The 14441-nt window shown below is 48.4% G+C and overlaps 1 protein-coding gene across 1 annotated transcript; it reads right to left on the bottom strand.

Annotated features, from left to right (window-relative positions):
• Window positions 1-10236: 10236 nt before the first annotated feature.
• Window positions 10237-12449, bottom strand: LOC127212665 (protein GPR108-like). The gene is made up of 7 exons (XM_051172749.1): window positions 12417-12449; window positions 11949-12079; window positions 11737-11780; window positions 11374-11423; window positions 11165-11248; window positions 10954-11078; window positions 10237-10346 (listed from the first exon to the last, which is right to left on the bottom strand). Exons 1-7 carry the CDS (start codon window positions 12447-12449, stop codon window positions 10274-10276), a joined length of 540 nt encoding a protein of 179 aa, XP_051028706.1. The 3' UTR covers window positions 10237-10273.
• Between the last annotated feature and the right edge of the window lie 1992 nt (window positions 12450-14441).

Here is a 14441-nt window from a genome sequence, read left to right as displayed (position 1 = left end):
GTTTTTTGGTTTCTTTGTTTTGTTTTGTGTGGGGGCTTTTTTGTTTTTGTTTTTGTTTTTTTGCCCTACAGGTTTGTCTGTGCATGCCTAATGCCTACAGAAGCATGAAGACAACACTGGATCCCCTGGAACTGGAATTGGCAAGTGTTTGTGTAAGCCAAGTGTAGGTGCTGGGAATCGAACACACATCTTCTGAATGGGCAATCAGTTCTTGGAATTGCTGAGCCGTCGCTCCAGCCCCACAGGCTCTGTTTCTAGAAAGGCCTATTCCTGCCCACCATTACCAATACACGGGTTTAACAGTAACCATTAACTTCCTCCTGTATTGTTCTCATGACTTCCCTGAGTGGTGTCTTGCTTTGTGTGTGAGAGGTTTGCTCCAAAGACTGTTCCAGATCAATGCTCACAGCGTTTCCTCCTCCGGGCTGCCCCCATGTACCTTATGCTTAAGCAACCAATCTCTGGTGATGACAGACAGACTTCCGGGGTCAACAATCAACTCAGCGCCCTGAATCATTGGGAGTGGGGTGGGCCGCCACTCACCAGCCATGCGTGAGCCCTGGGCGTCAGTTTCTTCCCTGCAGAGTACAGTGTGAACACAGCTGGCTGGTGTTCCCGTGGGGTTGCTGTACATAATCTTGCTAGATCTTGCCAGCTTGCTCTCTTTGAAGGGTTTACAGATTTATACACATGCTGGCTGGGTTGCCAAGTCCAAGAAATGAGTTGCCAGTTTGCCTCCGATCTGGCTACCTGGGCCATACTAGCTGAATTGCAGACCTTTTGAGAGAGAAAAGGCATTTAGTCCTCCTGGGAGAACTCAGAGATTTCCCTGTGTCTGCCTGCAAAGTGCTCGCTGGGATTAAAGGAGTGGCCACCAAGCCTAGCTGTTTTTCGTTTGTTTGTTTTTCTGTTTTATGAGACTAAGTCTTCTGTAGCTCTGGCTGGCTTCAAAGTCCCCATGTACAGAAAGATGACCTCCAACCCCTGTTCCTTTGGCCTCACCTCCTGAGTGCTGGGCTGACGGGCAGTTGCGCGTGGTCGCCATCATGCTTGGTGTGTGTGGTTCTGGGGATGTAACCCAGGCCTTCATGAATGCTGGGCAAGTACTTCACCCCCTCCAGCTCTGGGGTGCTGCGTTGGCATGCCCACACGAGCCCCAGGTGGAGTTGTTTTGTTTTGTTTTCTGTGGCCCATATGCAAACCTGTACTTCTGAAAGAATGAGAGGCCTAAAGGATATTTTTTTAAATTGGCTAAAACCCCGATATAAGAGACAAGCAGTTTGACGGACCCAGGGAGTAACCGGGAAGTGGGAAGTACATTCCCTGCTGAGCTAATGCGATTCCATTCCCTGACACACCACCCAGACGACCACTAAACCAAGGCTGCCCGACCCACAAATGGCCCCTGTGCCTATCTAATAAGGGTCGCAAAGTTCTTTAAAGAAACAGACTTAAAAGGTGGGAAACAGCTGTAAGGAAATTTGAGCTCGCAGCCGCACAGGAGTCTTTCTGGTTCTTCTTTGGGGATCTAAAGATCTGGCTCAGCATCTGGCGGCTCTCCGGGATAGCCCAAAAAGTCCCAAAACTGGAGGATCTAAACCCTGGTAAGCGTTGTTTGGGCCAAGTGTCCTAAGTGCCCTGTCGTTGTGTCCTCTGGTGAGCGCTCTGTGAGCTCGCAGCAGGTGCAGAGCTTACAGATGACGTGGATGTGTGTGGTCTTGCTGACAGACCCTGGAAGGCTGTCTAAGATACCGCTGCCATGGGGGTCTGGAGGACACCCTAGACCCTGGGCGGGGAGGAAACAGAGAGCCCCAAGAGTAAAACGCTGGGTTCCAAAGGGTGAGACCCTGGGTCAGAATAGGGAGGGATAGTGCACCCCAAGAGTATAAGGCTGGGTCCCCCAAAATAGTCTGGTTGACTGGGGAAAAGGAAGCGGGTAGCTCTTACACTTACCTGGGGGAATTTGTTGCCTAGGTTTGTGTTTGTCTGTCTGGTTATGTGTGGTAATTGTTCTTATTTGTTTGTATGAGACTAAGACTGTATGCTGTGAAATAGATCCCATCTATATCCCTAACTCAGTTCTGACTCATTTCAAGGACAGCGTGGTTACTGGATAGGCTGCTCCTGGTTAGGTTTCTGGAGGAATGTAACAGAGCCTGCTGGCTTGCAGGACAGTCTGAAGTTCCGAAATTTTATTCTTTTTGTGCGCCGTACCAGTATGTTTCTGTTTGTGTGGTCTTTTTGTGTTTCCGTTTGCTTGTAACTGTCTTAGCTCTAGAAATGGGCCAGGTCTCAAGCATGGGAGCTTCCGCCTGGTGCCTCCCACTTCCTGCTTGAACACTCGGTTGATGTTGAATGCTGGGTAGAGAGGCCTTCCCAAGCATGGAGGGCCCTCCGGGAGCCCCTGCCACAAACATGGGGGCTATTGGATGCTTGCTGGGTGGCTACTGTTCCGACCTTGGTGAAAGCTTTTTCCAGCTTGCAGTCTGGTCACAAGCCTGCTCCCCTCAAGTGTGGTAAATTGGTCACCTGATCTGGGACACTGCTGGAAAGCCCTGGCTCCTGCCTGCATTGACTGGGTTCAACAGATGACCACATACTTTTTCCTTGAAATTACAGCTAGAGAAAGTAAAAAAGGTTTTGTCTGTCTATCTTAAATGTATTAACATATGTGGCCACTATATGTTTGATTAATTTGTTTTATTTAAATTTATAAATTTACTGTGTTCTGTACACCTTGGTTATAAATTACTGGTTATTAAAGATGGTTAAAATCTTGGAGCCATTCTAAAGAACAAGTGACATAAGTCAAGAGGTCTCCAAAGGTACTTTTAAATCGAGATTTTTATGTAATTCTTGTCCTGTATTTAAAACTAGACTTATAAAAGATAAGATTTTAAACAATGTTTCTTTAATAAGGTATTAAAGCCATACCTTCAGCCTATATAACTTAAGATTATACTATGAACTCTTATCTAAAGGTTTATAATGTGCTTATTAGGTGTGATGTTTAAAATCTACATTCAAACTCTTATTTAGAACATGTATGTGTGCATATATGTTTGTAACAAGATGTTTTTAAATAACAGCCATGTGTGCATATGTGTTTGGAAGACAGTGTGACTCCACTGTCTTCAGATAGCCACATGGTATAAGACAACAATTTTAGGACTTCTTGGTCTTAATGAGCTCTCTACTTGTTATAAAGGTTGATTCAGATTAACAGACTGTTATATTGCAGATTTTAAAAATGAACGATTCTAAAGATACCTTTAAGTTGAGATATATTAATATTACAGATATTCAATTGTTTGCACTGTTAAAAATCTGGTTTTGACTTCTAAAACTTATGGTTATACTCTATGACTTCACTCCTTAACAAATATAAAAAGACCCATTTGTATTAATTATGTTACAGTCAATATAGAGTATTAGCGACTTAAAGGAAACATCTGTAAATTAGAAGCTAAGTACGTAGTAACACTGATAAATTTTCTTTTAAGAAAACTGTTGTATTCTGTGATATGCCATATGGAAGTCAGAAAAGTTTCCAGCCCCTATATTTAAAGATCTTAGTGTTGAAGTAAAGGAGCTCCAATTTAATGGTTGTCATTTTATTATAGACTGTTAAAAATAATTGAGAAGAACAGATTATCAGTTGCCTCATGAATAATTGTATTCTTAAAATATCTTTGGCTGTGCTTATGGTCATGACTGATTGCCAGGATGGGATTTATTTGGCCTTCTATGTTTGCTTCAAAATTAAAGGTCAATAACTGGATTATTACAAATAATACAAATTGACAGTAGGCTGTCAGTTAAGAAAGGTTGTATTTTGGATACAGCATACTATGTATTAATTCTTTTAAGGTATTGTATGTAATTCTTTAAAATGGTATGTAAAGTTCCAGTCCCTTTAAAAGCTACTATCACAAACTGTTTAGGGTAACTAAAACTTATGGTTTCTAGTTGACCACAGATGTTTTCTAAAATAATTAGTCAATATGTAGCTAGAAACAAACAATTCAGATATACTAAAATTAGACAGATGTGGTCCTCTAACACTTGTCTGCAGATTATAGACTATAGCATTCTATTTTATGTTTGTAAGATGTAGTTCAGAGTAGATAGTTAAAGACAGACAAGGATTGAGCGCAGATATGCTGACCCTCAAACTTGTCAGAGACCTGCTGAATATGGCACTAAATATATTTAAACTAATTATGACAGGAAATCCTGCATCTTGGCAGTAACTGCCCAAGATCTCTGAGAAGATTTTTGGCATGGCAAATGAATTCTATGTGGGATTGTGGCATTCTAACCACCGGACAAAACTGCCCCAACATTTCACCTGCTTCTAGGCCCAGTATGTACGGTGGGCAACAAGCTGGACGTCTGGAGAGTTATTGTCTCACATTGCTGGAAACGAGGTGATGTTAGTCTCTCATGCTCTTCTTCCACAGAGACAGCCTCTCATCTTCTGTGCCTGATAGCCAGATTGCCAATGCCCATGATGCCAGGAAACCACAGGACCCTGTGGTGAGACAACTGTGTAGGTGGCGGACGGGCTAGTCATCTCTGTCATTTGAACTGATACATGGATCCGTCTAAGTTACAATTTATCCTTCTTTAGTCTCTAATAACACTGATGGCTAAGCTAATGGTAGCTTAACAGCTGAAGGACAATTAGGTCCATTGTTAATATATTAGGCAATTTGTTACCTAGTTAAAACTACTAGGTACTAGGTCTTTTCTCTTATTTAAAAAGATGAACAAACAGACTTGCCTTGCTCACAGGCTTCATGTTAAAGGCTAGTGTAACTTTTTATTAATCTTTCATTTGGATGACTACACTCAGTATTCCACTGCCTATGTCTCTTGGTAAATAACTAAAAAAAAACAACAACAACAACAACAAAAAAGCCAAGTCAAGATAGTTTGAAACTTGGTTTACTGTGTCACCTTGGCTAATGACTTTGATGTCTACCCTCTTGGACCCATTAATTACTCTACTACTGTTAGTCTCCTTCAGGCCATGCTTGCTAAATAAATTATTAACATGTATTAAACAAAGGCTGAGCATCATTCAGCTCATGGTGCCATGGTCACAGTACCAGAGACTAGGCACTGATGAAACTGTTCATGACCTCTACACATTCCTAGTCTCCATACTCCTCAACAGGAGCTTCCAAGATGCCAAAAGCTGCAAAATACTAGACCCCCGACCTCCCGAGGTTCCAGAGAAACAGGCCTGCCCGGCTAGATTAACTGCTGCACATTATCCCCCGATGAAAACCTCCAGTCCTCTAACCCCCAATGACAACGACCCGGTGCCAGCATGGAAGCAGCTACAGAAGATGAGACCTCCATCCATATTCCCAATTACAGGACTAAAATAGACGAATTGAGTGCATCTTAAGGATTCCAGCTAAGTTCCCTCTTAGAAAGGGGGAATGAGAGAATGAGAGGCCTAAAAGATTTTTTAAAATTGGCTAAACCCTGATATAAGAGACAAGCAATTTGACGGAACCAGGGAGTAACCGGGAGTGCATTCCCTGCTGAACTAACACGATACAATTTCCTGACACACCACCCAGATGACCACTAAACCATAGCTGCCCGACCCAAAAATGGCCCCTGTGCCTATCTAATAGGGATCACAAAGTCCTTTAAAGAAACAGACTTAAAAGGTGGGAAACAGCTGTAAGGAGATTTGAGCTCGCAGCTGCAAGAAAGAAGCCCCACCAGAGATAGCATTATCTAACAACTGACCTGCCCCACCTGAGATGGGATTACTAAGAAAACAGCCACTTCCCCGGACAACATGGTGAACAAAGAGAACAAAGAAAGTTAAGACATGCATGGGTGGTCTTGGCGCATTTTTCTGTAGCCTGTGTCACCTTTGGACAATTAGACCCCCTTATGTTACTCAACCAATAGATGATTGGCAAACTAGAATCCCCCCAGCTTTAGGGGCATTGGGCGGAAAGGAACTTATAAAAGGTCCCCAGATCAATGCCTCGGGGTTGCATTCCGATACTATTGATTTGGTGTCGGGGGCGATGCAGTTCGGGTTGAAATATTAAAGAATCCTCTTGTATTTACAGCAGTTTGAGTCTTTCTGGTTCTTTCTGGGGAATCTCAAGATCTGGCTCAACACTTTCAGCTCTAGCATGCTGAGATGACAGGTGGGCATGCTCACTTGCCTGGGATCCGCCTCCCCCCCACCGGGTTTCTCTGTGTGTAGGTCTGGCTGTCCTGGACTCCCTTTGTAGACCAGACTGGTCTCGAACTCACAAAGATCCACCTGCCTCTGCCTCCCAAGTGCTGGGATTAAAGGTGTGGGCCACCACCACACAGCTTGACTGGGAATTTTTTCAGTCTTGGGTATAACTGGAATCTCAGAGTTATCTGCCTCTCCCTAATGCCCAGTGCCACCACGCTGTCCTTTGAGACCTGGATGTGATTGGCTATGGGGAAACACTTCGAACTAAGACTGCGATGCCCAATCCAAGAACAGGCATTTGTGGAACCTTCCATGTAGGGGTTAAGGGGACAGTTTACTCTGATTTCCTGTAAAACACTTATTTTTCCTGTCCTCTCTGGCCCGGGGGGGGTGGCTGGGAGTTAGAACAAACCTGGCTTGTCTTCTAGCTGTGATTGCAACATCCTCTCTGTGGAAGACAGAAAGGGAAGAGGGGAGGGGGGAGGGGGAGGGGGGAGGAGCAGGGGCACACATCAGCTTGCCTCCAAAACCTGGGCCCAACTTTTGAAACCAGGTCTTCTTCTCTTTCTGCCTCCACTCCAGACCCTCAGTTTCTTGATTTTGTTCTATTTAACACATCTTAAAACTGCATTTTATTTATTTATATTTAACACATTTTAAAAAGTATTTATTATTGTATATACTCATACATGTGTGGAGGCCAGAGGACAACTTGTAGGTGTTCCTTTTTGCCTTCCATTGTATGTTATCCCTGGGGTCGAGCTTGGGTTGCCAGGCTTGCCCTCAGATGCACCTTCTTCCTGGCCCCATGGCTTCACTCTAGCCTGAAATAGGATGGCTTTGTGATTTACCAGTGATGGTGTCTATGGGGCTCCTGGGTTTGTTTTGATCTTTGCACACTTGTTTACCTGACTGGGTGGAGGTGAGTAACTGAGAGGAGCCAGCCCAGTGGCTGAGGGGGGAAGAAAGATCAATTCTCACCTTGTTGGTCACCATTCATTCCTGCACCTGGGCTGCCTGGGAGTGTGGGAAGGGTCTGGAGCATCCTGACTTACTGGAAGTCACCAGACTGGGGTGCTTGGTGCTGGGATGTAACCCAGAAGCCAGGATTGGACCAGGGCCCACTTGGAGGGAGAAAGTGAGGGAAGAGAGAAAGAGGGGGAATTCTTGAACCCTGTGACTCTCCTCTAGGGAAGTAAGAACTTGGAGAGAGGGGGCCTGCTGAGCCAGCAGGGCAGGGAGTGTGTGAGGGTGATTTCCAGCAAGTGGGGGCCACATGCCTCAAGGCTGTTTATAAGATCTGTGCAAAGTACTTAGCTAAGACAATTTACCCACACACACACACTCACAAGCAATGAAAGAGCAGTCCTGCCAGAGATGGAGGTGCACGCCCATCATTCCAACACTTAAGAGGCTGAGGAGGGAGAGTTGTCCTTTGAGACCAACCTGGGGTGCATATGGAGGTGGCTGTGTGTGTGTTCAGGTCTCGGCACCCTTGTACAGAAATAGTGATTTGAGCATTTTGGCAGCCACTGATAACCTCAGCAAAGGCATTCCCTGGGCCCTGGGCAAGTTGGCTTATTGGACCAGGGGGAACCAGTGAAACAAACGGAAGCGGAGAGTGAAGAAAGAAGACACCGGACATCAATCTTGCATGCCTGCGTGCGCACATACATATGTACACATGCATATATCACACATGTACATACACACACACACACGCACACACACACACACACACTTGGAGAGAGCCTGCCATTTTCAAACAACACAATGCGAGAGCTGCAAACCTGTCTATTTGTCCCTGGCATCGGGAGAGAATTAGAGGAAAGGCTGGATTTGACGTTTTGCTTGGCAGATTCCTCAACTCTGCCTGGGTGTAGTAACCCCTGTGTACCCCTGCCCCCTTCCCCCACAGGAGTCCTTTCGTGCTTGAAAGCCCAGGTTCCCATTTTCTGTTTCCCCACTTGAAGGACAAGTCCCTGCTGAGTGCCTTTCCTGGAATTCCTGTGTATGTGGCACCTGGGACTGGGTGACCTCTCCTCCTACCCAGTAACTCATTAACTCCCAGGGACCTTGACCCTGCACCATCCACATGGCCTGTGACAACAGCAGCTTCTTTCCTGAGCTCTATGGGACTTGCGTAGCCCAGATGACACAGAGGGGGGACGGACCAGAGTTCAGCTCTGCAGGGAAGACTGCCTGAACTCCAGAGACAGTGAAATGCACCCGGGAAATAGAACCCTCAGGTAAGTGCCTTCCACACATCGCCTTTTTCCTTCTTCTTCTTCTCCTCCTCCTCCTCCTCCTCCTCCTCCTCCTCCTCCTCCTCCTCCTCCTCCTTCTTCTTCTTCTTGGAGACATTTTCACTATATAAACAAGGCTGTCTGAATCACAGTCCCATTGCCATCTGAGCGCTGGGGAGACAGGTGTGAAGGCTATGGAGTCACTCCCCTGCCCTCTGCTCCCCGCTGCCCATTTATACTGAATCCTGTGAGGACACTGGGCCCCACTGGGCCCTGTCACTGGTCTCACCTTCGGATCTTCCCTTAACTCCAACCTCAGAGGCCCTTAAGCTATTAGGGATTGTTTCCACACCTGCTGAAGACTAGGGTATGCGCATCTTTGGAGTGGGAGGGTTATAGCTGTCTACTTCAGCGCTTACAACTGCACAGGGCCCGACCCTCCTCTTGAGTCTTCCATGGTTCTTGTGGGCCCTCACACAAAACCTCACGAGAATCTGTTTTTGGACTCTGCTTGCTGCTACCTCAGCGAGGCCCAGCTCTGTCTTCCTTCCAACCACCTCTTTCATACGCTCCCCAGCCACTGGTTGGGCTATTTATTCATCTGGGTTGCAGCTGGTTTCATTTCCTTATTGAGGAAGCTTTCACCTGGCCCCTCTCACCTCCCTCCCTTCCCCTCCATGTGTATGTGATCTGTAAGACATTCCTGGGTATCCTCAGAGGAGGCCAGAGAGGAGAGCCATCTTGAAGAGTTAACCCAGCCATAGCTGGTCCCTTATTGCCATGACTACCCATTTCCACATGGACAGGACCTCACTATGTAGCCCAGGCTAGCCTCAAACCTTAGTAACTCTCCTGCTTTGGCTTCCTGAATATTGGAGATACTGGCTTGAACCATCACACCTGTCTATTAAGTTTTACTCAGTGGCCTCAGGTACTTGTAAGTCATCCATTAACCCACACTCCCCACACTGATTGTGTGTCTGGAGGTGTGACAGCCACAGGTCAGCCTTGCCTGCTGTTCCTCAGGTGCCACCCACCTTAGCTTGAGATAGGATATTTCAAGGGCTGAATGAACTAGGTTAGGCGGGCTGGGTGGCCAGGCCTAGAGACGTGCCCCCTGCACTTTCCCTGAGATTACAGGCACACTCAGCTCTTTATGGAGGTTTTGGAAGCTGTCCTCAGGTCCTCATCCAAGCACAGCAAGCACACGTCTTCAGAGGACGTGTGTTCGTTCATCGTCACCTTTCTGTTTACCTTCCAGACTTCTGTGGCTGCTCTTCCCCTTGTGTGACCCTCATCCTGGGCCTGGTGACTTGACGGACACTTGAGGGACAGAGGGAGAACTTGGTCATGCTGTCCCCAGCAGCACAGGGCCCAGCGCAGTGTCAGCTCAGCCGATGTCTTCCCCTCCCTGTGAATTCTGTTTTCTCTTTATTGTTATTTGTTTACTGATCAAGGTTTCAGGAGGCCCAGGCTCTCCAGAGAAATAGGATGACAGAAAAACATGCCACCACGTGAGGATTCAGGATTTGAGATCATAAATGCAGCTTGATTTAGGCACTCAAAACCCTTAAAGTCAGGAAATATAGGAAATAAAAAGAGTCTGGTCCTTATTGTACTGCAAGAGGCTGAAGTGTCCCCTGGTAAGGAGCGGGCTGTGATGCTGGGCAAAGGGCATCATTTCTGGAAGGTTCCTTGGGCACCCGAATCCTGGGTGCCTCATCGGCATGGTTCCCTCAGGCTCCCTGCACACTTGGGGACAGTCAGAAGGACTGAGGGTGGCTGGCTGGGTGCAGAGAAGTCACAACAGCTCCCGGCCACTGGCTGTCTTGTTGACTTTGGACAGGCCTTCCCGAAACCCAGAGTCTGTCATCCTGGGAGAGGGTACACAGCAGAAGCAGAGTCTAGGGACTGAATGGCAGCAGGCCCCACCCATGACCTGCTTCATCCCCGCCCACTCCAATTCCACCTTCCACATCAAGCTCAGTGGTCAGTACACCAGTCTCAACCCTGCTGTCAAATCAACCTGGCTCCCGCCACTCCAGAGCTGTACAGTCCTGGCCCAGCTTGCCTCTGAGGACCTGCAGGATGGGTGCCACAGCCCATCCTCTCCTACAGTGACTCCAGACCTGGGTACCATCCAAACTGCCCACACATCTCTGTGGATCGCCTAGATCCCATCCCTCCTCAGCCCGCTTCAGAGCCAAGTACATCCCACTCCTAGCCCATCTCCAGTTACCACATGGACCAGTGATAGAGCCACCACCCCCCCATCCACCTTTAGTCCCCTTTTTCCCCACCCACCCACAATCCTGCCTAGCTGCACCCTCAGAAGCAGCCTAGGCCTTCGCCCCATTCTTCCCTGTTGCCCCGGTGCTGTGTACTCCTTAACTTCTTCAGTCGGGCCCAACTCCAAAGACACCTTGGTCCTGGCCCTTCCGGCCCCGTCCTGCCCACCACACACCCCACAGCTCTGCTCACACTTGTTCCATCTGTACGTCCTCCTCATCCTCCTGTGGCAGCTGCAGGTATGGGTTGTCCCCAGCCGGCTGGAACTTGTAGCCGGTGAGCACGAAGAAGGCCAGCGTGGAACTTTCCACCAAGAGCTGGGGGCCAGGGCACGGGGTCAGGCAGGACTCCCCGGCCACCAACACTCCTGCCCCACAGGCTACTGGGAACCCTGCCCGCTCACCTGGCACAGCCACTGCCATTGGAAGGGCACCGCCACTCGAAGCAGGATGGCGATGATGCGTGTGAAATATATATAGCAGATGACCTGGGGGCACGGTGGGGTGCGGGGGGGGGACATGGGCACAGGGACAGAGGACGGGTCAAGGCTGGGGGTCAGGGGCAGAGGGCAGCGGGGAGGAACTCAGGCCTGTGGGAAGGCTGCACTCCTACCATAATGTAGTAACGTCGAAACAGCTTCAGCTTGGCCAGGTTCACAGCCACTGAGGGTGGGCACAGAACAGGGTCAGGGGGTTCCTTAAATGTGGCAGGAGGGGAAAGCAATGGTGACCAGGACAGGGCCTGAGAGGGCGGTTACAGAGCAATAGGGTGAAAAGTAGCAAGAGCAATTGAAAAGTGTGTGTGTGTGTGTGTGTGTGTGTGTGTGTGTGTGTGTGTGTGTGTGCAGGGGCAGGGTGGGGATGACTGAGGGGACAGAGGAGTAAGACAAGAACACAGTCATGTAGACACTGGGCCCTGGCACCCGAGGTCAGAGACAAAGCGGGGCGGGGACAGAGTTGAGGAGGGGGTCCTCACCCTTCCCATCAGTGCCAGATGCATCCTGCAGATGTCCGATGGACCTGGAACAGGTGGAGGAATGTGGGAAAAGATCAGCACTGGCCCCGCCCCAGGGTACAGGAGTCTTCTGTGTGGGGGTAGGAAAGGGGCTCGGAGGGGCTGGGAGGCAGGTCCTCAGCCAGGTGAGGGTGCAGGGCCTCAGTGGGTTGAGGGCAGACCCAGGCCCTCACCAGACCACTGGGAAGAGGATGGCCACGCAGCAGGTGAGATCCACTAGGAACAAGATCTCCTTCCAGAGTCCGTAGTCGCTGGCAGCCTCCTCACGGGACTCAATGACAATGTATGCCACATTAGCCAGGACCTGTGGGGACAGAGTGCCACCTGTCTATATTCCCGTCCTCTGACCCTTGTCCACTGAAAATGAGCCACTGCCAAAACTCCTACCACCATGGACTTCCCTCTCTGTATCCCATCTGAGCATCCCTACCCATATCCAGCCCCAGCATCCCTCCCTGTACCAGACTCAAGCATCCTTCCTTATGTCCTACCCCAGCATCCCTCCCTGTACCTGACTCAAGCATCTTTCTTTACATCCTACCCCAGCATCCCTCCCTGTACCTGACTCAAGCATCTTTCTTTACATCCTACCCCAGCATCCCTCCCTGTACCCAACTCAAGCATCCTTCTTTACTTCCTACCTGAGCATTCCTCCCCGTACCCCACAGGAACATCTCTCCATGTATCCCACCTGAGCATCCCTCCTGGCATCTCTCCTGTATCCCTCCCTGCATCAATCCTTATCGTTCTTCTCTGAATCTCTCCCTCCATGTCTCTACTGTCTCCTGAGCCTCCCTCCCTGCACCCTCTTAGCCCCACATATGGGGAGGAGGGAGGGAAAGGGAGAGGGAGAGTTAAATACAAGTTACATAACACATATATAGAGTTGAGTTTGAGTCTGGGATCTGCTTCAGGTATAACAGGTGGGTGGATCTCGACGTGGCTAGACACCAGGAAAGCCCCTTATCAATGTTATAGTAAAAATGGGTCAAGGTGTACCCCTGAGAAATTAGACCATGCAACAGATCTGGTGTAAGAGCTTTATTGAGGGAGGGGAGAGGAGAGGGAACCTGTGCCCCATCCCTGACAAACGGTTGCCTTCTGATTGTGTGGTACTGTGAACAGGACTTGGAATGGTTGGTGCATAGGGAGTGACACCATTAGAAGGTGTGGCTTTGTAGGAGGAAGTGTGTCGCTGAGGGTAGGATGTGAAGTGTTTTTTTAAACCTTCTGTATATGTGTCAACACAAATGATCTAAATTTATACAAGGGTAAAGCATCATCACCTAAGGACCTCTAAATGCCAAACAAATCCCTACCATCTCGTTTCCCCGTAAAATACAAGATACAAGATGCTTTAATACTAACTCCAGTAATTAGATGAAAACACAGTTAAGAAGATTTTGGGTTCAGTCATCAGAGTACCAATTTAAATTATTTTTGTAAACATTTTGAGGAAAGCCATAGGACACTCATCACATTGTTCAAGTGACTAGTGGCAGGGCTCCCGATAAGGCCACAACAGGTCACTTCAACCCAATAAGACACTGTGGAGATAAAGCCAATAGGACTAAGTCCAAAGCAGAGCTCAGGAAGGACCTTGCGGACAATACACACCAGCTTAGTAGATAAAGGGGACACAGGTGCCTGCACTCTGGGAGAGAATTTAGTTCCTGGTGGCCTGTTCATAGCCTTCTCCAAGACTCCACTGCCACTTCCAGTCACACAAGTCTAAGGGAGCGGCCATGAAGTTTGTAGCCACTCTGCGGAATGCCGCGCTCGGCTGGCATGTACCAGATGAGTTCATGCTCCTGAGGGTCCTATTTGTCACCAATGACTGCCATTTTCTCTAGGCCATGCTTGGCAAACTCACTTTTTAGCTTTGCTTCTAAAAGGGGACAAGGTCTTGGAAGGCTTTTTCCAGAGTAAGCTTGTGGTCCTCAGCGTCTGCTCCTTCTGAGAAGCACTCGGCAGTCTTCTCCAAAATGTCTGCTATGTCCATCAAGTCCTTACAGAAGCTCTGGCATCTTCCACACACATCTCTGGGTTCATCTCCTTATGTTTTCACAAACAGGGACAGCTCTCTGTCAGGGTCCCCAAGGTCAGGAGGCTCTGCAACCACTGTACCACCCAGTAACAGAGTCACCATGCTCCAGACAGAGATTTCTTCTTTCTTTTTTTCTTTTTTCTTTTTTCTTTTTTTCTTTTTTTCTTTTTTCTCCTTTCAAGACAGGGTTTCTCTGTGTAGCCCTGCCTGTCCTGGACTTGCTTTGTAGACCAGGCTAACCTCAAACTCACATCCATCTGCCTGCCTCTGCCTCCGGAGTGCTGGGATTACAGGTGTGCTAAGCGCAAATCTAGTCAGTGTGTGTCACAGCCTCTCCCTGATGCCTGTGGATCAAGCTGCAGAACTTTCAGCTCCGTCTCCAGCACCATGCCTTCCTGCATGCTGCCATGCCTCCCACCATGACGAGAACGGACTAAACCTCTGAACTCTAAGCCAGCCCCAATCAAATGTTGTCCTTTTTAAGAGTTGCCATGGTCATGGTGTCTCTTCGCAGCAAAAGAAGCCCCAGCTAAGACAGTTGGGGAAGGGCAAGCATTGACTTTGGTTGTGTCCTAGGACAGTGAAGCCACCAGGTGTGAATGGACAGCTGCAAACCCCT

Source organism: Acomys russatus, chromosome 31 (assembly GCF_903995435.1).
Source record: "Acomys russatus chromosome 31, mAcoRus1.1, whole genome shotgun sequence".
NCBI classification, from domain to species: domain Eukaryota; kingdom Metazoa; phylum Chordata; class Mammalia; order Rodentia; family Muridae; genus Acomys; species Acomys russatus.
The sequence above is the reverse complement of the archived record's forward strand: the minus strand, read 5'-3'. Positions and strand labels throughout refer to the sequence as shown.